The 22,804-nt window shown below is 39.9% G+C and overlaps 1 protein-coding gene across 2 annotated transcripts in view; it reads right to left on the bottom strand.

The window, feature by feature from the left end:
• Positions 1-10,930: 10,930 nt before the first annotated feature.
• Ptbp3 (polypyrimidine tract binding protein 3) overlaps positions 10,931-22,804 on the bottom strand; it is a 77,942-nt gene continuing 66,068 nt past the window's right edge. For both annotated transcript variants that reach the window (XM_075967111.1, XM_075967110.1), the window contains 6 exons: positions 22,746-22,779; positions 20,269-20,361; positions 19,501-19,717; positions 16,179-16,256; positions 12,057-16,052; positions 10,931-12,013 (listed from right to left, as the gene is read on the bottom strand). In XM_075967111.1, the coding sequence (XP_075823226.1) occupies positions 15,920-16,052; positions 16,179-16,256; positions 19,501-19,717; positions 20,269-20,361; positions 22,746-22,779 (555 nt within the window). In that variant the 3' untranslated portion in view covers positions 10,931-12,013; positions 12,057-15,919. The remainder of the gene's footprint in view (positions 12,014-12,056; positions 16,053-16,178; positions 16,257-19,500; positions 19,718-20,268; positions 20,362-22,745; positions 22,780-22,804) is intronic.

The raw sequence follows: 22,804 nt of genomic DNA, 5'->3' as shown, positions 1-22,804 counted from the left end.
TCAATTTCAAGTCATAAGGTGTTTTGAATGAGATGGTCCTATGGGAAAAAACAGGAGGTGTGGCCTTGTTGAAGAGGTGTGCTATGGGGATAGGCTTAGGTTTCCAAAGGCCACATCGTTGCTGGCTCTCTGTGTCCTGTTTGTGGGTGGAGATGTAAGCTCCCATCCCACTGCTCCATGCCCGCCTGCTGCTGTGCTCCCCACCATAAAGGTCATGTACTCTAACCTTATGGAACTATCAACCTCGGAATAAATGCTCTCGTCTATAAACTGACTTGGTCATGGTGTTTTGTCACAGCAATAAAAAGGTAACTGAGACAGGTCATCAGGTTTATACAGCAAGAGCTTTCCCATCAACTCCTCTCACCAACCCATAATGTTCTTTTTGAGACATTTCTGCACTGAAGGAAACTGTTTCATGCAGGCGACTTCTGCTGCAAATACTGCGATTGTGCTGGAATCCTTGACTATCGTCTGGGAAGAGAATTCACACCGACTCCAGCATGAACGGCTACTTTCCTTCCCGTGCTCCCTCAATTTTCCCTGTCCTTCTAGCCTACTTATTTTTGTTGTTGTTGTTGTTTGATTTCTAAAGCAGGGTTTCATTCTATAACCCACACTAGGTTCGCACTCACTGTCGTCCTGACCCAGCCCCTGGGTGCTAAGATTACAGGAGTATGCCCCAAGCTCAACTATTTGTCTGTCTTTGTGACTATTTGGATATCAAAGCCAAACGCATATAGATCTTCTCAGCTCCACACTAAATTTGTAGGTGGCCAAGAATATTTTTTTTTTGCTAAATTTAGAAACAATTACCCTACTTTGGAACAAAGTTAATGTTGCAAACTTAAGAGGGGAAGAAAGGCCAATTAGTAACTGAGTTTGTTTGGATTAAGAAGTGCTGTAGTGATGAAGTCATCCCGTCTGAGGCCAGTGGCATGCCAGCTGATATTCCAGATGGCATTTTAACAAAGATCCGGATCTGAACCTTCTAAGTTGACATTAAAATTTCTTTTCATTTCCACATCTTGATGACACTCTAAGAGAAGAATTGGGGCATTCGACCAAGAAAAGGAAATTCCAACTTCATCCAGCCGGGCTGCAAGGTGAAGCCAGTTACACCTTTTCCTTGGGTCAAAGGCCAATACCAATTTCTGCAGTGAAACTCCAGGGAAAACACTTTCTCCCACATACTCAGCCATTGCCAGAAGAAAGCCTCAAGAAAGGCTTGCTTGACAGAGTTCTGAGGCAGCTGTAGAAGATACTCAGGAAAAGCATATCAGGGGTGTGGCCGGCAAACACACAGCTGGATGCCATTATACCATTTCCAGTGCTGACTGCTTGCTACTGGATGAGTCTGCACCTCTGTGACGAGGTGGCAGGCCTGGCTTTGAAAATGCCACCACAAGGAAGTGAAAACCATGCCTTTCGAAGGCCCGAATACAGCTGTTCTTAGAAAATTACCCCTTGTTTGGGGGGCTAGCCATGAAGTTTACATTACTCTGAACCTGGTAATGTCCCTCCAGGGAGGCAAGGGAATTGTATGTTTCCCAGAGGAGAATTAAAGAGTCCAAGAGATGGCTCCAAATGGAAAATAAAAGCCCTGGAAATGCAGGCCTGACAGAACGATATGGAAAGTGTGCACAGAACCTAACTGTGCCACATCAGTGAGAGGACATACATGGCCCCTTGAGGAGGAAGACTAGGCTTTTTGTTTCTATTGGGCAGCATCTCACATAGTCTGAATTGACCTGGAACTGCACCCGTAGCTAAGGATGACCTTGAACTTCTGATTCTCCTAGCTCCCAAGGGCTGGCGTTACCAGTGTACCCCATACACCATCACACCCAGAGCTTCACCTATGTTGTGCAAGCATTCTTCCAAGGGTGTGGACTGTTTCTTTATACGGTGTGAATATATGTCACTGTGGTTGGTTTGATAAGGAAGATGACCAGGCTATAGCTAGGCAGGGTAAGGTTAGTTGGGAGAACCAGATTAAGAATTTGGGGATGGGCAGGGTGGTGGAGGCAGAGGCAGGCGGATCTCTGTGAGTTCGAGGCCAGGCTGGTCGACAAGAGCTAGTTCCAGGGATGAAGAAAGGGAGTCACAAGAGTCTTGAGCCAGACACGGAAGAAACAACATGAGAAGTTCATAAATGATGTAAACGAGCCTAGGGGCACATAGATGAATAACAATGGGTTAATCTAAGCTATAAGAGTTAGTTATAAACAAGTCTAAGTTAATCGGCTGAGCATTTATAATTAGTAATAAGCCTCTGTGTGGTTATTTGGGAACTGACTGTCAGACAAAGGCTCTTAGAGCCTGGGTTTTGAGTCTGAGGCAGGATTTCTTGTGTCTACCCAACCCCTGTGATTCTTTATTACGTCCCAGAGCTTCTGTAGATTGTCTCCTTTGGCAAAAATAAGGCCATGCTAATGAGCACAAAGAACAAATGCAAACTGATGCATACAGGAAGATGTGAATTGGGATCTGCATCCATGCTGACTAGAAGTAGATGGTTTCAGTGTTCAGCGTTGAGACAAACAGTCCACTCTTTTGTCACTCAGACTTCAACTCTTTGTGGAGTCACTTTGGGCTGGTCTACCTGGTAGTCTTTTCTCTTCATTTCCTACATGGAAGGTGGAGCTCTGTTAATGTTTCTGGCTTCTCTTGCAGCTAGATGGCCATACACTGTAATTCTCATCAATATATTTGCTACAATTTAGACCTGTTCTGTCCCCAAGGCCTATGGGATAAAGGACTAGCCCCCAATTTGGCAATAATAGAGACCCAGAGAGGGAGAGCCATAAATTCATTGGGAACCATAGGCTTGGAGAATGGAGGCCATATAGGTCCTTCCTCTTTGCTTCCCAGCCATCTGAGGTGAGCAGCCTCGCACGACTGTCTGCTGTTTCCAGCTACAATATGCTGTTGCAGCACAGACCCCAAGGCAAGGCATCACTTGATCATGGGCTCATACCTCCAAAGCTACCAAATAAATAAACCTTGCCTCTACTTAAGTCCATTTGTTTAACTGTATTTGTTACAGTAACAGAAAGGCAGCTATTAGAGGTATAAAGATGTGCTTTTCTGTGGCCATGAGGTCTGTGACAGACAACATCACTGCCTCCTCTTTCTCTCTGTGAATCTGTAAGAACTGGGACAGCCATTTGCAACCGTGTATAGCCTAGTGCTAAGGAGGAAGCCGTAAAATAGGAAGGTAACAGTTATCTGTCAGTTCTGTGGAGTTGCTGAACAACATATGGTCTTACTGCTAGCAGACATGTGAATAAACGTCTTTATTGCTCGAGACACTTTCAGAGGGTGTCAGTGACCACCACTAGAGATTTTGTAGCCACTGCTTCAGGTAGGAGCAGAGCTGGGAAAGCTATCTATAGTTGTTACTTTTCACTACTCTGACAAAATACTGAAGTAAATAAAACATAACCCCTTTAAGGATTTATTTTGGCTCACAGTTTGAGGCACTCAATGCAATACAGACTCCTCTTTGGCTAGTGGAGGAGCTACTATCTGCACGTAGTCAAGTCTCCAGCATTCAAACTTCATTTGTGGGTTTCCCTCTCTTGCAAAAAAATTGTAATTCATAAGTCAGTGCTCAGGGTTTTTGTTTGTTCATGACATGCAGAGCGATAAAACAATTGATATACCCAACAGACACATTCTTAGATGATGTGGGACAGAGTGACTTGCTTGGCATTATTTCAGATCTGGCATTAACAAATGTTCTTTTCATAGCCAATGTCATGTTCTTGCATTTTTTGTGTGCTTGTTGATTTCACAATTTACAACAGCCCCTAAGGGAAGTGCTTTAGTGCTGGCTAATGTTCTTACTTGCAAGAAAGTCAAGGGGTCACTCGCCTTTGCTGGGAGAACTTTCCTTGAATATTTCTTCTAAAGCAAATCTGCCAGTATCAAAGTAATCAGTTTGTTTCGCTTGAAAAACCTTTGTATTCCTTTTATTTTGAAGTTTTGCTGGATAAGAGGTTGTTAGTTAATAGTTATTTTTTACTTTACAGTTGAGACAATGTCTCATTCTGTAGCCAAGGCCAGAAATTCACCATGTAGCTTAGGTTAGTCTAAAAACTGACAATAGTTTTGCCCTGCTTCCTGAATACAAAGATCAGAATTGTGAGCCATCATACCTGGCTAATCCAGACAGGGTAACTTTGTAGCTTTGGAGCTTGTACTGGAACTCACTCTGTAAACCAAGCTGGCCTCAAAGAGATATGCCTGCCTCTGCCTCCTGAGTGCTGCGATTAAAGGTATATACCACTACTGCCCCGCTCTGGCATTTGTTAAAAAAAAATGTTTTTCTTGTGTAGTTTTCAAAACAAGGTTTCCTGTGCAGCCCTGGCTGCCTTAGAACCAGCACTGTAGACCAGGCTGGCCTTGAATTCACAGGGAAGGCCTCTGCCTTAAGTGCTGGGATTAAAGGTGTGAGCCACCACCGCCCCGTTATTTTGTTGTTTTTAATTCTACTCTCTTGGGTGTGGGTGTGCTCGCATCTGTGTACCTGGTGCTCATGGAGGCCAGAGGATCTGATCCTCTGAAACTGGAGTCAGAGATGGTGGGAACGGGCATGTGGGTGCAGGGGATCGTACTCAGTGCTTTTAACCACTGAGACATCTCTCCAGCCCCATACATTTTTACATTCCTTTACATTTTTAATGTTATCCCACATACTCCACTGCTTTTATGGTTCCCTTATAAGCAATGTTTTTATTTTGTTTTTCGGGGGCTGGAGAGATGGCTCAGAGGTTAAGAGCATTGCCACCTCTTCCAAAGGTCCTGAGTTCAATTCCCAGCAACCACATGGTGGCTCACAACCATGTGTAATGAGGTCTGCTGCCCTCTTCTGGCCTGCAGGCGTGCACACAGACAGAATATTGTATACATAATAAATATTAAAAAAACATTTTTTCTCCCCAGCTGCTTAAAGATGTCCCCCAATGATGTGGAAGCTTCCTGTATTTACGGTTCTCTCCATTTTTTGTTTTCTCTCTTCAATTTATTTAATCTCTATTGTTTTTTGCCAGCTCAAATACTGTTGGACACCTCTAGTGAGCTTTGTTTCCATTGTTTTTGAACTCACATTCTATGGTTCCCTGCAATCATTTTCTGATGGTGTTTTCGATGTAACATCAGATGTTTAACTACTTCCTTAACTGAATATTGCTTCATTCTTTGAACATGTACATTGGCTACTGTAAGGTGTTTCCCCAATAAATCTGACATAAAGATTGTGTATTATTAGCAATTATGTATATGCATGAGAGTAACGGTACACGAGTGAGTGTTGTGCCTGTGGAGGCCAAAAGAGGGCGCTGGATCTCCGTGAGCTGGAGTACAGGCAGTTGTGAGCTGACTGCTGAGAGCACTGGGAACTGAACCCAGGAGCTGTACAGTAGTCCTTACTCTTGAATGCTAAGACCACTCTCTAGCCCCCAACTGCACAATTTCTATCGCCTCGCCTTCCTTCCTGTACTGGATATAATTCTTTCATGTTTCCCTACATGGCAGCCATTTTGGTTAAAACCTGTTCATCCCAGAAAACAGTGTAGTGATCTTGGTTACTGGTCCCATTCTCTAGAACTCGCTTGCTTATTCACTTAAACGGAGTTCATTTCCCCTGTACCGAGCTCAGCCTCACTGGTCTTTTGGACAGTCTATCAGGAATCAGTGGTTTTGATAAGGCTTACTTCCTCTCTTCCCGCCAGTCAGCTGCTAAGTCACACTGCTGTCAATGACTGCTTACAGTTCTAACTATGCTCTGGGGGCATAAACTACACCACAGCCTGTCTGATGCAGTTCTGCTATCTCCAACTGAATGGATTCATAGTGCTCTGGTCTGTTGTTCAATGAATATTAAACAAGTCCTCTATGCCCAAGAGCTGCCTGCAGCCCAGAACACTTTTTTACAGATTTTTACAGAGATTCAGAATGATTTTTATGGCTGGCTTTTGTTTTTAGATTTTGTTGTTCCTTTTTCTCTCATCTCAGAGCAGACACATTGGAGTTGCGAGGGGCACCAGTAGCAGGCTTCTCTGAGTTATGTTTTAGTCCAGGCCCCGGGTTGGTGGGAAAGGCTATCCACAAATGCATTAAAAAAGTAATTTGTTTAGGACGATCATGATAGGAATTACCTGAGGATCAAACCAATGGGAATGTTTAAGTTGCAATTTGGATGTGGGGAGGCTGCAAGATATAAAATTATTTACATCCAGGGAAAAGTGGGGAGTAAGGAATTTAACTAAATATAGAGAGCATTTCCATCAATCTGGGATCCTGATTGAGAATTGTTCCCAAGACTGAAATCCAAGAATGCCAATTAAAAAAAATAGTTGAGGCTGGGCAAGGCTCACACCTGGATCTCTGCACCAGGGAGGCAGGTGGAAAAGCGCAAACGCCAGGCCAGCCTGGGTTATACAGGAAAGCCATGGCTTTTGGCTGCTGGAAGGAGAAGGAAAGCAGAACAGGGAAATCATTCAGAGCAGACTGGCTCTGTAGTGGAGACTTGAGTCTGTAGCCTTTATTAATATAAAAACCACAACACAAGCTAATGTAGAAGTGACCAGAACCCAGAGAAACCACACCCCAAGAAAGCCCATTTCATGAGCAGGGTCTAGGCCAAACAATGTGGATACTTCCACCGTGCATGGGCTCCAACCTCAGCAACAGAAAAGATGAGCAGTCTGAGGGCTGTGGTGGGCTAAGGATGATAGAAAGTGGCCTTTCTTACCATTTTCTAGATGTTCTGAAAAAGTCTTGCTTTGCTGATTGCCCTAAAGACCATTTCCAGAAATCTTGTGGATTTTGTTTTTGTTTGGTAAGGAATTTAACATGTGCCGGATTGTGATGCCTTCCGGCTTAAACAAAGCCTGAATACGAACATCCATGATTGTGTTTGGACCAATTGCCCCAAATCCTCACTTCATCATCCATCTGTCCATCCAATTGGTTCTGTCTCTTGAGAGAATCATGTTAAAGCTGTAGCTCACAGTAATCAGAGACAGGGCCTTTAAGAATTTAATATAAGTCAGGCTATATGGATGAGTCTGAAATCAGTGTCCTTGAAAGAAGATACCAGAACCCAGTCAGTCATATAGAAAACCATGTTACAGGGTAACCATCTAAAGTAAACAGGAGACCTCAGAAGAAATTAAAGCCAACAATTTGACCTCAGATTTCTAGTCTCAATAACATTTTGCTTTTGCTGGGGACAGAACCCAGGGCCTTGAGCTACATCCCAGCCTACTGTTCATTGTTTGAGTCACGTGGTTTGTGATACTGTTATGACAGCCCTAGCAAACTATGTGCAGAATATTCTGATATCCTTGGGAGTGTCCATGTCTGGAAAACCTATGTATCTGGGAAACACCACGCAAGAAAAATCCATGGAAGCCAGAGTCAACAGTTCTATAGAGGACTTGGATCTGGAACATGTATACACTTGTTTACCAAATTCCCCAAAGTTAAGAGTAGGCATTTTTATTATTTTTACTTCATGTGCATTGGTGTTTTGCCTGCATGTATGTCTCTATGAAGATGGTGGAGACCCTGGAACTGGAGTAACAGACAGGTGTGTGCATAACGCCCTACACTGATTACCAGCACAGCTAAGGAACTGCAGGAGATACTGAATACATGGGGTTTATGCTATTATATGTACATGTATCTAAGAAGCTAAGTAACAAATTTAATTATGCTTCCTGCTATAGTTTCTTGGGATGCTAGTTAGATAGAAATACATTTGGTCAGAGATCAACAGCTTACCAAATCAGGCTTACAGTTGCAAATATAAAGCTAATATGCATAGAAATGTACCACTTCTGAATGTAGCTGAGTATAAAACGACTCAAGATAAATTTTACTTGATTGTTTGGTTTTTTTTTTGTTTTTTTTTTGTTTTTTTTTTTTTGGTTTTTCGAGACAGGGTTTCTCTGTGGCTTTGGAGCCTGTCCTGGAACTAGCTCTGTAGACCAGGCTACACACAGAGATCCGCCTGCCTCTGCCTCCCGAGTGCTGGGATTAAAGGCGTGCGCCACCATAGCCCGGCTCGAGATAAATTTTACTTGAAAACAAGATTCTTTTGTTAATGAAATTCAACATACACACATATGGGAGTTTCATAGTAAACTTAATCCATGGTATTTTGCATTCTTCCTAAGAGTCTTAATGGATAAAATACCCTTCTGATTTAAGCAACATACAGACTGGATTACAGCCTTTAGTTGGATATAGTAATTTCTTAAAATCCCACTAAAGTGTATCACAGAAACGCATAAATCCTAAGAGTACAAAGATGTATTGTCAGAAGTAAATTCTTAGGCAAATGATACACAAGTGAAGATCCAAACCACTAATTAGTCAGACACCGGAAACCTCTCCCCTTAAACTTGTAATACTCGTTTGCCAAGGAAACTCCAAGGTCTCGTTTCTGAACCTGATGCAAACGCGTACTCAAGTTGTGTCATTTGTGCGTGGCTTCCTCTGACTGGCTGACATCCCATCTGTGAGACTCTTCCATGTAATATATAGAATTTATTTATAGCACAGTACAGTTTCATATGTACATATCCTATCATCCCTTCATCTCTATAAAGTGTTCCTCTGCCAACATTTATTCAACATCAGCTTTCTTATGGTTAAAGACAACCTCTATAAATAGATTAGAACTTGATATTTGCATTCTCCCATGATCAAGAATTCTGCAAATTCCATAACCTTAGGCAATGGCACAGGTGCTGATTTAATCTCACAGGGGCAGTTTCTTCCAGAAAGAACGATTAACACATCTTCATAGAACTTTAGTCATTCTTTTCCTGGCTAATTAGACGGGTGGACTTGGGAATTCTACGCTAAAAGCCAGTGGTTCAGAAATGCATTAGGTTCCATGAAACCACTAATCTTATCACTTTAATCTAAAAAAGGACGACAAATTTCCATTGGTTTAAAGACAATAGAAAAAAAAACCCGCATGATGTAGGAACGTCATGCAAATCCCCACCAAAACACAGAACAGCTTTAATATATTTAGCCTTATCTAGCCCAGTTCCATCCAATCAGCAATCCAGTGCAGACTAAAGACTGGACCCAGCTTGACTGGGTCCTCTTACTCCACTATTGTTCTCCAAATAAGGGCATCTGAGCAACAAAGAGTGCTTAGAAGTGCATCATTGTTACAGGGCTATATAGCACAACTAGCTGGCTGGCTGGCAGCTTCATCTATACATACTCTAACAGAACACTGACCGCTATCATCCAGCTTTGGAACTTTAAAGGCAGAAATTTAAAGGTATTTGATATATAGTCAGATGTCTCTGCAGCCACTTACAGTATATCCTCCCAAGCCACACGTCTTTAACACCTACTATCCCAGCACCTAACTCAACTGCTGGCAGAAGTAATCTACAGTACCCCAAGTAATTCCACTCAACTACACCCACTGTGATTCACAAGTTGAAATCCAAATCCCCAAATTTCAGACAATGACTGTATCCAGAGAGAGACTTTATTGTGAGTAAAGGGACATTGTGTGGCTGGGCCTTAATTATGCCTGTCCTGTGGTTGTTTTACATCTCCACACAGAATCCAGGAGATACTTCTATCTCTGCCTCTCTTTCACCAAGACTACAGGTGTGTGTTGCTACACCCAGCTTGTTGGCCTTAGAAGAGATCACAACACAGACACAAATGGAAAGAAGACCACAGGAAGGGACACAAAGACCACAGAACCTACACAGCAAGAAAATTAGTACCAGGAAGAAATAAAAACTGTACAGGAAGAGAAAGTGTCAAATTCTCATCAGAAGTTGAAAAAACAATTTGAATTTCTAGGTCCTACAACTGTGAGGGATGAGTTTTTTAAAGAGCAGGGTTTCCTTAAATTTTTATACCAAACTACATTGTCAGTTTAAATTTTTTTAGCCTTCAGCAAAATTCTCCTGGCACCCTGTTCACTATCCTCTTGGCTGTCCTAGAACTCGCAGAGATCTGCCCGTCTCTGCCTCCAGAGTCCTTGGTGGGTTAAAGGTGTGCACCATGACTGCCCTGCTCTGCTCAGTGTCTTTTACATTGGATTTGGTAGTTTTCAGAACTGTCCCCGAGCCCCAGCACTGCAGACCTTCACGATCGTGTTCTTAGCAGTGCTTGGGAAAATAAAACCGAGCACTTGCATGGTGCATGCAGCAGATGGTACTGGAATTGATGGAAAAGTCAAGTGCGGACTCTTATCCCTCTCATGCTCAGAAGTGGCATGGTTCCTGGTAGCAGCTGTGTATGCATTTCACAGTCGAACAAACTGATCAAAGTTTCACTTGGTTGTAGGGGCTATCTTTCTTTTTAAGACAAATATGACCTCTCTGGCTGAAATACTTATGTAGTAACACTTAAGAAAATAATAAATCCTGTGAGCAAGCCAAGAATGAGTAGCAATATATAACATCTCCACTTCCTAGAGATCTTTGAGTAAAAGAGTGAAGTAGACCTACTACTCCTGAACTGCAACAATACAGAAAGGAGCAGCAAAGGGCTTGCCTACAGAAAAGCAGTAACTGTTAACCTTTAACTCAAAGGGCGCAAGCTCACTGAAGTCTCCAGCTGTATACAAGGGCCGGGAGGGAGGAAGGCTGTGAGCACTCTGACTTCTGTATGCAGTGGAGATTATCCCAACAAGGTGGTGCATTTTAAGATCAGAGAAGTGCTTTGCTCCTTATAATGAGAGTTATACCTAAGGAGCAGACAATTTAATTTTTTTCTTTAAATCCCAGCTATTAAAGTTGTTTAAGTATTTGCTATCCAGCATGATAACTTGAGATGGATGGCCATGGGAAGTAAAAGAAACTATGACATCATTAGAATTACAGGCAAGACAAGGGGAACCCAAAGCACAGACGATAACACAGAAAAATTTTAAGAGAGTACAGATGCCATGACATTTATTAAAAGGCATGCTACAATGCTATACTTGTTAGGAAAAGAGACTGAGATTCCATGTAACAGGTATCAAATATACAAACCGAAGGAAAACGGAATCAATATTGTAGTGTACAGAAGCTTGAATTAACCATGCACTACACAGTTAGAAAATATGGTTTTTAATATTTTCTCCTCTTTGCATTTATAACATAATTCACTTAGACAATCACAGAATCCTTTTCTTCCAATACCACAAACTGTATTACAAATGAAATCTGGTACTGCTGCTTATCAAAATATACAAGACAATTGCTATTTTCTATAAAACCACTTTATATGTTAACTTGTTCCCAAAACCCTTTTTTTTTCCTTTTTGGCCTGGTTTAAAAAAATGTTGTTACAAATATTTACAGCATTTTCTTCTGCTAGATGAACATTCTCACAAACAGAAAAAGGGAATTTTATGAACAGACCATGTAAAACACTAGACAATACTAGAGGTTTTTAGCTGTGCTATTCCCCCCCTCAAATACAGTACTGAAAATGACCATCCTTGCTGTCCACTCATTCTGTTCACAGTAAAATTCCCATTTTCTCTAAGCAGTTTATTCATCAGGAGGAAATGGAAAGTCAAGGCCGCTCTGCATGGGATCTTTCAGAAAAGAGCTCAGGGAAAATGCTTCACAGATGAGTTAAAACCAGAACAGGCAGTCTTTGGTCAGAGCAATGAGGTGAAATTTCAATGTAAAACTTGGTGTGGTCAGCAATGTTTGTAATTAGTACTTCCTGGATACGGGATGTATTTTTAAAGATCTGGGTAACAAACAAGGAGTGGTAAGAAAAAAAGAAAGACTAGAGTATGATATTCTCAATGACACCAAAAGCAACTACATAGAATACCTGTTCTTAGAACTACCATGAACATAACAAAACTCTGTTGGCAGCGTTAAGTGAAGTTTGCCATAAGCAGCTTTCGGGCATGACAGTTATCATCACCAAGGTCCCTGTTCTCTGGAGCATGTGCCTCAGCGTGTGACAGCTAAGGTGACCACCATCAAAGCGGAAAGCAGTTTTGCTCCTGTACCATACAATGCTCTGCTTTCTGTGCGGAAGCAGACGTGCAGCTGAGCTTTTGTTTACTCAGGACTGTTTGCTTGGATGACTAGTTTGTGGGACAACATTCTCTTAAACTGTATAGTACACATTTCCTGAAAATCAAAATACCAATGCTACCTTAGGCTCAAATAGGAAGAAAAGGTCAATAAGACTACTGAAGAAGGCACATAAACTTTGGTCCTGTTTTTCACCTTTACACCCCCCCAATTAACGTTTCTGTAATTTTCTTTCTTTTTTAAAAACAATTCACAAGTACCTGTTAGGATTTGCTCTGAAAAAGACTGCAATCAGTCTTCTACTAAAACAACCCTTTAAAAACAGCTGAGTTATACTTCAAAGTTATGTACAACCTAAACTGGGTTTGTTTCAGCACAACAGTGAACAGAGTCTGGCAGTTTTCTTCTCATTGCCAGTAGATCAAGACAAAGGAAAAGCTGGGAAAAATGCTCTCAGCACAGTCATGCTCTTGGTTTTAAAACAGCAGTACACACTGGCTTTCTAGGAGGTAATCTGGGGTTTACAAGTGGATTCATTGAGGCACAAAAGATCATTATTTCTGAGTTTGTTGTTTTCTATCCAAGAATATTTAGTGAAACTAGACAAGAAACTGCATAATATATTCATTCAAATATAAATGCTCTGTGTGATGAAATGAAGGCTTTAAAATTTGACACTTTATAGATTCCTAATAGCTATTTGTTGGTTTTATCTTGGGGGTAGATGGGGACACAGGCTTATGTAGCAAGGCCAGGTTTCAAACACAACATTCAGCCTCCTCCAGCACTATGACAATGCCTGGCTCATAAGGGCTAGTTCCTAACCTTCAACAGGCCCTTAATCACCACAGCAGGAAAGGACAAAGAAGGAATTTAAAAGATAGCAGCTATGACTCTAAAACATTCAGTTCAAACACTGCTACAAAGAATTGCATCTAGTATTTAGTCCCAAAGATCTCATGTCATTTTATGGGGATATGGAGTAGTCCTGGAACTCTAGCAAATTGTCAATTAAGAGAATACATGATTTTGTCTATTCTCATATATCACAAAACACATTTTACCAATATATGAGTTATGCAAACCCCAAAGTAAAACATCTTGCTATATAGCACTGTTTTTAAATGTGTACTGCTATTTCCTTAAGTCCTGAATTTATATATGCTTAGTTAAAATACCTTGAAAAGTGATATGACAACACTCCCCCCATGAAGTAAATTAACTCAGCAAGGCAGTCTCAAAGATCAACAGCAAAAATAAACCACTGCTAAAAGATACTGAATAAGTGCATGCCAAAACAAAAATAAAGATCAAATTTTTTCATCACCCCGGTATTTAAAACTATGCCAACACAAATATGTAGACGTCTATAATTCAAACAATAAAGAGATCAATATGGACAGCATCCATATGCTACAGCTAATTTAGACACGACCGGATGACTTCAAACATGCTCTTTTAAAACAAGCATATCCTACATTCCCAAATCTTAATTTTGTTAATTTTGTCAATAAATTAAAATGTACGTAATGTGCATATGTATATATAACATTAAAAGAGTATATGTATGTATATACACTTATTTATACACACACACACACATATCTACACAAATCCCTGAAAAGGATTTCAGTGTTCTCTCAATTTAAAGGCCATCCCTACTTCAGAATTACATTCAACACTATTATGATTTCCCTTCTGTTATCAGTAACTTTTGCTACACGTATGCTGGATGTTATGTCATGAATTAATAAATTACACAGTTCCCAACTCAAAATAAAGGAAGCAATCCAATTTAAAATCTCACTGAAAATTAATATAGTGTCTGTGTGAAAAGAGCAAATTCGGGGTGACAGTTCCATTTCCCCTCCTTTATTCGGTATTAAGGTGAAACATACCTCAAATGTAAGTGGGAAAACACCCAACCGGATAATTATCATGCCCATCTATTCAGCCAATACTAAGGTCACCCCATCTGAAATGTCCCAAGCTAGCATCTCTCTGTCTGTTCTACGAACTGTTGCTTCTTACTGAGGGAATTCTGATTTAAACAATCTATAATTATCTTTTTCACCTTCTATTTTCTATAAAACCTTTTCTTTTAAAAAAATGAAAAATGTACGTTCAAATTAATGGCTGAAAACAGAAGAATGAGATACTTTTTAAAAGATGAGATGATCAAATTTGAGAATATTAAAAGTGAAAAGGGGTGGACAAAATTGATCCCTTTGACAATTCTGTATTTTAGAAACCAATTAAGCATTGAAGGAATAATTAACAAAAGCAGTTTTATATTAAGAAATAATTTTACATGATATAATCACTGAAGCAACATTAACATGTACCTTACATTCAACCAAAAACGTAAGAGGGTCAGAGTATAAAAAATAACCCACTTTCTCATACTCCAAATATGTGGACATTCAGTAATGAAGTTCCATTAACAAAGATAATCAAGTCCTTGAGTGCTGAGAAAGAACCGAGTAATCCTGAGACAAATCCTAACGGGCGATAAAGGTCAGACAGATGTGAACTGAGACACAGTTCTGCAGCTCTGACTTTACAAGAAGGCTGGAGGCAACCAGCGGTCACAACAGAGGCCTACAGGTGCACACTGAGTTATTCCCAAACCACTCACCCTTCCCTAGCCCATCACTACACCAAAGCACCAAAAATTTGAATAGAAACTATTACTTATTGAAACCACTTAAAATTGCAATGAAAAGGGGGGGGGGGGCCTTAAAATCCAAGACAAGGAAAGAAATAACAGAATGCTCACCAAGCCCACAATTTATCTTTCTAGATATTTAGATAAAACTCTAATCTATTATATCTTAAGCACATAATAAGGCACATAATAAGAAATTAAGTAAATACACAGTAATTCTGAGTATTAGAGATTATAGTGGTACAAAAAACCCTTGAGATTTTTTTCTAAAAGAAGACCTTACCAAAAATAACTTTTAAAAAATCTGTCAAACCATATGATAGACCTGAATATTTTCCTTAAGACTGTAAACTTTTTTTCTGAAAACAATTATAAAAAAGTAGGATTACTTTTCTTTTAAAATTTTCCAAGATCATATTACATTATTTGACAAATGTCATTTTGAAATTCAAAACATAACTTTTTTTCTAAAATGGTTCACTATTCTGATAGTGTAACAGATCTAGGCTGAATTCCACTTCTGTTTCCCTGGGGACAATTGCAACACTTTGCGTTTCCAAAAAGTCTTTGAAAGAGAAGATATGCATTATTCAAAGGAGTGTCATACAGTGAAAAAAAAATCATTGAAAGAAAGCATGCATGTTTATAAACCTGCTTCCAACATAACTCCATGTGGTTATGTATAATAACTATCAATAGATGCAAATATCTGATATAATTTATAAGTGAACATCATTTTCTACAGGGAAACTGCTGAATCATAAAGTTAAAAACCTGGTTGTAAGTGGTTTAAATTACATCAAGAAATTGTAAAAGTCTGTATGCCTAAATTCCTCAAAGTACAAAGGATACTAGAAATGTCATGTAAGGCTGATCTGGACCCAAACTTAAACAAAGTCTGTCCTTTTGAAATCTAATTCAGGGAATTAAATTATTTAAAAAATATTTTCCTGATCTTTTTTCCTGAAAGTTATTTTCATAGAAACTGCAGTACAAAGGAAAAGCAAACCTTTGATCAACATTGGTGGGAAAAATTGGAGAAAAAAAGGAATATCTCTTGTTTTGAATGTACTTGAATATTAATCAAACTCCCAAAGAGTTACTTTTGTGAAAGAGGCAGAATTGGTCTTGAGCTGCTAAAGTCTGTGCCTGAAGACTTTACTGAAATTATGGTCCAGTTTCAGGAGAACATTCAGAGAGCTCAGATGGTGGACTTTGAGAAGGAAACTCTGAGGTGGTGATTCTCTCCAAGATCATGATTGTGAAGCTCAATAAGGGCCTGGATTGCTTCTTCCACAGACCCCAACTGAATGAGTGCCATCTTACGATCCTTCCTATAATGACAAGGAAAAAATAAAAAGTACAATTAATTTGGTTTTAAACCAAAGGACTTTGCAGAACTACTTTAAAAAGCTACAAACCATGTTAAATGTTAATTACTTTTGAAAGCAAAGACTTACTGAAAGAATTTAAAAGCCTTCACTGAGCATCCAGCGTCTATGAAAAGGTTCTTCAAATCATCCATTGTAACAGAAGGGCTGCAAAATATCAGAGTTATCAACTACATTAGTTCTATTAGCAAGAGAGTCACAGATGCGCTCTGATCACCATCGGATCCCTTGAGCACTTATGTTCCAACAATCTCTTTGGAGATAGCATATAAAGAAAAATAAAAAATATGTATTATTTCAAAATGATTATTTCTCGCACTATTGGCATTAGTAATTAACTCTAGTTAAGATACTTCTCCAGCTCCGGCTTACTAGCTATAGCCCAGAATTATACACTCTTTATAGCTTTCATGGTGTTTGGAAGGTGTATGGGTTGGCCAGTTTCTAAGAATATTTACACCTGGGCTATTCTCTCATACTGCACCAAGATGTCCTCTGTATCCCTTAGGTTAGCACAGAAATGACAATACATGCTGAGAACTGAATCCTGGGTTTTCCACATGTCAAGTACAAGCTCAACCACTGAGCTACATTCTCTGATACCTCTTTGCCTGGCATTTTGACTTCAACCTTATGAGACATACTCAGAGACCACTCAGTTGAGCCATCTCTACATTCCTAATTAACAGTGTGACAAATATTGAATACTACGCTAAGTTTGGGGGTGATGTTATACAGCAATGAATAACTAGTACAGTGGTCTATCGTGTAGGCAGTACATGATGAAACGACATCACTGATTCCTCGGGGTAACAGACCTGTGCTTACACCATACTCCTTACTCATCTGTGTACCCTTTTGAATTAATTATTCCTAGTCTGAGTTCCATCAATAGACTGAAACTAATGACCTTATTCCAAAGACTATTACAAATAACTAGTAAGGGGCATAACAGTTATCAGACTAGAGCTCACAGAAAAGTGGAGTGTTACTGCTTAATGGAACGGTTTCAATTTGAATAATAAAAAGGTAATGCAGATAGGAGTGAATGGTTACACAAAAATATTCAATGTTCTAAACGTAAAGTGTGCACAGCACTATATACTGAACAGTCGAAATAATCAACATCATTATACAGATTTTAGATAAAAACAAAAAAAATGGTTATGAAGATACAATGAGGTTACACATGTAAAGCACCGTGATCATGCTTAAAGAACATAGAATATGGAGAAAATTCAGAAATACCAGTATTATTTCTTTTTTCTCTTCTAATGTCCTATGTGGGTTATAAGCAGTGACCAGCTCCTACATAATTCTATACTTAAGGAACAGACTGGGCACAATCCTAAAAGCCAATGAGTCTCAAGTTCGAGAAGCTTTAAGAAAGAAAAAGACTGGGTGTCTAGCTCAATGGTAGAGCACTTACTAACTATACATGAGGACTGGATACAGAGATTAAAAAACAAAATTATTGGGTGGCAGTGCCGTACACCTTTAATCCCAGCATGCAGGAGGGAGAGACTGGCAGATCTCTGTGAGTTCGAGACCGGCCTGGTCTACAGAATGAGATCCAGAACAGGCTCCAGAGCTAGAGAAACCCTGTCTCGAAAAAAATCAAAAAACAAAAACAAAACAAAAAAATTCACCAGCCAATTAACTAACACAGACAGATACCTAACAATCAAGCCCATTTAGATAGGCAGGTTTCTCTCTGTAGCCCTGGCTGTCCTGGAAGCACCACCACCGCACGGCAGGTATTCATTTCTTAAAGTGACTCACTCCTCCATTGCCTAGTTGGCATGAGGTTTGATTTTACAGCCTAATTGAGATAAAAAGTTTCTCATCAAGCCTGACTGTACACCAACAGAGAAACTGAATAGTTAAAACTATTGAGTAATTATTTTTATTTCCTAGTTACCTCAGGTTCTTAGAATTATATTCCAAAAGTTGACCCAGCCAACCCCTTGGTTTTTAAGCTGTACACACATACACACTCCCACAACTTTTTTTTCCCTTTTCATACTATTTTTAGTGATATTTTGGAATTTCACATCATGAACCCAGCACACTCACTTTCCTCGTATGTCTGTCCTCATACCCTTATGACCTGACCTCTAAAAAAGAAAGGGGGGGGTGTGTGTGTCCAATTTGTGTTGCCCATATACTCACTGTTGCATGGGCACACTCTGGGTAGCCATAAAGAAAACTGAGTCCTTCCCTACCAGAAGCCTTCAGTTGTGGAGAACTACACTCCAGCATCCTCATCATAATTTTTTTTAAAAAATATTTTTATTTATTTATTATGTATACAATATTCTTTCTGCATGTATGCCTGCAGGCCAGAAGAGGGCACCAGACCTCATTACAGATGGTTGTGAGCCACCATGTGGTTGCTGGGAATTGAACTCAGGGCCTTTGGAAGAGCAGGCAATGCTCTTACCCTGAGCCATCTCTCCAGCCCTCATCATAATTTCTTAAGCGTTCTCTTCAATGGCTTTCTACCTAGGCTGTTCCTTTTTTTGGGGGGAGGGGGCAACTATAACTTTTAGCACTAGTTCCAAAACTTACTCCTTTCATGAATAAGTTTAAAGTTTTTAACATTCCGGAATTGCAATACATTTTTTCTTTGAGAGGTCAGAGACTAGATATCTCATGCTGTGTGTGAACTACACAATCTCTGATGCAAGCACTCAACTTCTTACGTAGCTCCAAGGCAGAGATACTGTGTTAATGAGTGAGTACATTGGTTTTACATCACATTTACATCTTATGTGTCTACCAAAGGAATATCTACATATTCCCCCCCCACCCCACCCGAGACAGGGCTTCTCTGTGTAGCTTTGGAGCCTGTCCTGGAACTCGCTCTGTAGGTTACACTGGCCTCAAACTCAGAGAACCACCATTAAGCTACATATACTTATTTTTATCCTCACTTTAAATAGTGAAGCTAGTAACTAAAATTCTTTATTTGAAAATCCTCAAGTGCTGATAATTTCACTTTTAAGGGTAGGATTAGGGGCTGGAGAGATGACTCAGAGGTTAAGAGCACTGACTGCTTTTCCAGAGGATGTGGGTTCAATTCCCAGCACCCACATGGCAGTTTACAACTGTCTGTAACTCCAGTTCCAGGGAATTTGACATCTTTGTATAGACATACATGAAAGTAAAACACCAATGTACATAAAATACACAGAAATTTATAAATGTTTAAAAATGTCTGGGGAAAAAAAGGGTATGATTGGAAATAAAGGCTCTCCACAACATGGTGGCACATAAAAGAAGTTGGCAATAGATGAGAACTATGGAGTTTAGAACAATTTTGTAGCTTTTGCTTTTCTCAAGACACATATTACAGATTAATCATCAAAAGAACTTATTAGATACATACGGGATGTTGGAAAGATGTAGAGTGGCTGACGGCGGGAAGATATTCTGGAAGTTCTTTGAGCCGGGCTTTTTAAAGCGATGCAGGGGACTATTGCTGAAGTCCTTAGTCAGACCTTGGTCTTCCTGTCCCTCTCTGGGGAGCTGGACTGCTTGGTGTTTGGACAGTGTAGCACGAAGTACTTTTCCATAAAGTCTCTGACCACTTAGATGGTTCATTGCTATAGAACAAGGAATAAAATGAGGAAAGTTTGAATATTGAGATTCTTAATAATATGTTACCATTTTTTTCATTTTCTCATTTAAAAGTTTGAGCTCAGGGGCTGGAAAGATGGCTCATAAGTTAAGAGCACTTGCTGCTTTTCCCAAAAATAATTTCTGAGCAGAGTGCTATAAGAACATATAAGGCTCGCAAGGTAAGCAAAACATTTTTGTAAGACATCCGAGTAGTTATAAAAAAGAATATTCTAGCTTCTCTTCAGATCATATAATTTTTCAGATTTTACAAGAAAAGTGAAGACCCATAAAGCCTCATGACAAGTAAGGTTTATTAGTTTAAAGTGAATGGGAAACCCTGGAGTCCAAACTGTAAACACTGAAAGTGTGTTATGTGTTTTAGATAATGAACTTCAGAGCTTCGAGTAAAGCAGATGCAAATAAGAAGGGAAACACTATCAGAAAGTGCTGCTGCAAAACCACATCCCTCCCAGTTCCACACTGCCCACCCTGAGGGAAAATCCACATGCAAAACGGGCATCACCACGGTCAGTACCGAGCTGAGCTTGACTTGCGTCTGCCATCTGCACCAAAGCGTTTTCTTTCTTGTTGAACATGATCTTCACTCGATGGACATCACCATACACTCCTAATTAAAACACAAACCACTGCATTTAGATGCCTGGGTATACCACATACCATCCCGTCCTAGTAAGTTTCACAGCTTTCTCTCTCAGGTATCTTGTCAATACATCATTCAGTATAAACCCAATGAACTGACTCCTCCTTACCTCTTCCTACATCTAGTGTTGAACAGCCCTGGCAAAAGATAAAAGGGAGCACTATGCACACAACTGCTCCTCTCCACACCCACTTCTGACACGGTTCTTAAAATCTTTCACCTAATCGCCAGCACCTTTGGAATTTATGGCCTAAGCACCCCTCCTCATTGTCCACTTCTTCCATTCTCACAACTGTTAAGTTATGAGTGTGCACTGAAAAACTACCCTAACATCATCTAGCTCATCTCATTACATGAATTTTTTTTTAATTACTAGTAATTCCCAGAGTGGGTCCTCTATCACAGAAGAAAGGCAAAATAATTAATCTGGGTGTGGGAAGACAATGAAACACTACAGTTTATCACTTTTACTCTACAAAAATTAATGAGGGTCTACAATGTAAAAAGCATTCTTTCATTTTCCTCTGTCTAAAGTACTGTAACACACTGAAGTTTCCACAGTATATAAAAGCAGAGCTCTGTATAAAGGAACCTCACTATACTTGTAATTCAATAAGAAAACGGATACGAAAATCTTCAAAGGAGCCAGGCGGTGGTGGTGCACGCCTTCAATCCCAGCACTCGGGAGTCGGAGGCAGGCGGATCTCCGTGAGTTAGAGACCAGCCTGGTCTACAAGAGCTAGTTCCAGGACAGGCTCCAAAAACCACAGAGAAACCCTGTCTCAAAAAACCAAAAAAAAAAAAACCAAAAAAAAAAAAAAAAAAAAGAAAGAAAGAAAGAAAGAAAATCTTCAAAGGAACAAATGAGAGATGGTTACTAACACCTAAAGATAACTTTTAACCTAGAAATGGATTTAAAAATTAAAAACAACGACAAAAATCAAGTGTTCTGAGTCTACTGCCCCTCTCAAAAGTAGAGGCTGAAGGAGGCATTTCTAAAAACAAAATATAGAGCTGGGCATGAAGGCACACGCTTGATCCCAGCACTCAGGAGAGGCAGAGGCAAGTGGAGCTCTGCGTTCAAGGCCAGCATGGCTTACACAGAAAATTCCAGGACAGGCAAGACTAAATACAGTGAGACCCTGTCCCAAAAAAAAAAAAAAAAAAAACCCCACAAAATCAAACACCCTGTAACCAAATAGATACATCTAATTTGTTCTTTAAGACATGGGAGACTTCACTTTTTTAATGAAGGCATATTTTACTCTTAAAGAAGACCTACTTCAGACAACAGGTCATATAAAGATACAGCGTTAATTCAATATTATACAACCATTAATTGCATGTGCTACTATTAGCAGCATTGACAGTGACTAAAGAGCATAAGTGGTCTCTTAGGTAATGGAATAATTCTAAAGCTGGACTGTGGTGATCCTGAGCAACTGTGAACACATAGTAAAAACTGGAGCTAGAAACGGTGCCTGACAACCTGAGTTTGACCTTCAGGACCCACAAGGTAGAGCCCACTCAAGCCAGGTTAGCTTCTGACATTCAAAGGCACGCTACAGCACGCACTTGCTCTGTGCTGCTTTGAATGATAATGGCCCCAATAAACTCACAGATTTGACTATTTGGTCAGATCTGACTACTTGGTCACCTGGAGTGGTACTATTTAAAAGGATTAGGAAGTGTGGCCTTGGAGAAAGTTTGTCACTGGGGGTGGGCTTTAAGATTTCAAAAAGCCCATTCCAAGCCCAGATTCTCTCTCTCATCCTATTGCCCGTGGATTTAAATGGGTTAATTTTAAATGTAAGAGTGAGCTAGTAATTAGCTTGAGCTCTCAGTGTGCTTACTGACAGCAACTGCAGGACAGGAAAGCTCCGCTGGCGACTGTTTGTGAAGGCGTGTACCCTCCATGTCTCCTTGGCTGGCTCTTCTGCATTTTTCACAAGTCAGCTAACATTTCTGCTTAGTCAGCTAGATAAATACTCCCTGCTTTATACCACCACTTACAAACTTAAGTTCCCCGATTATAATCTTTGCTCTATCTTTAATGTCAAACATATTACTAAGTATATAAAACTAATCAACAAATATTACTGGGCTGGAGAGATGGCTCAGTGGTTAAGAGCATTGCCTGCTCTTCCAAAGGTCCTGAGTTCAATTCCCAGCCACCACATGGTGGCTCACAACCATCTGAAATGAGATCTGATGCCCTCTTCTGGCCTGCAGTTAGACACACAGACAGAATATTGTATACATAATAAATATTAAAAAAAATATTACTAAATGAATCATGTGCTCATTTCACAGCTATAGATGACACTAAAAACAAACAAAAAAGAACTTACCAAATAGGATAAAAAGTCCATGTGGTGTGATAAACTGAAAAGATAACACAAAATTTAAC

The sequence above is a fragment of the Microtus pennsylvanicus genome, chromosome 3, assembly GCF_037038515.1.
Source record: "Microtus pennsylvanicus isolate mMicPen1 chromosome 3, mMicPen1.hap1, whole genome shotgun sequence".
Classification (NCBI taxonomy): Eukaryota; Metazoa; Chordata; class Mammalia; order Rodentia; family Cricetidae; genus Microtus; species Microtus pennsylvanicus.
Note: the sequence above shows the minus strand (reverse complement) of the source record. Positions and strands in the feature narration are given on the sequence as shown.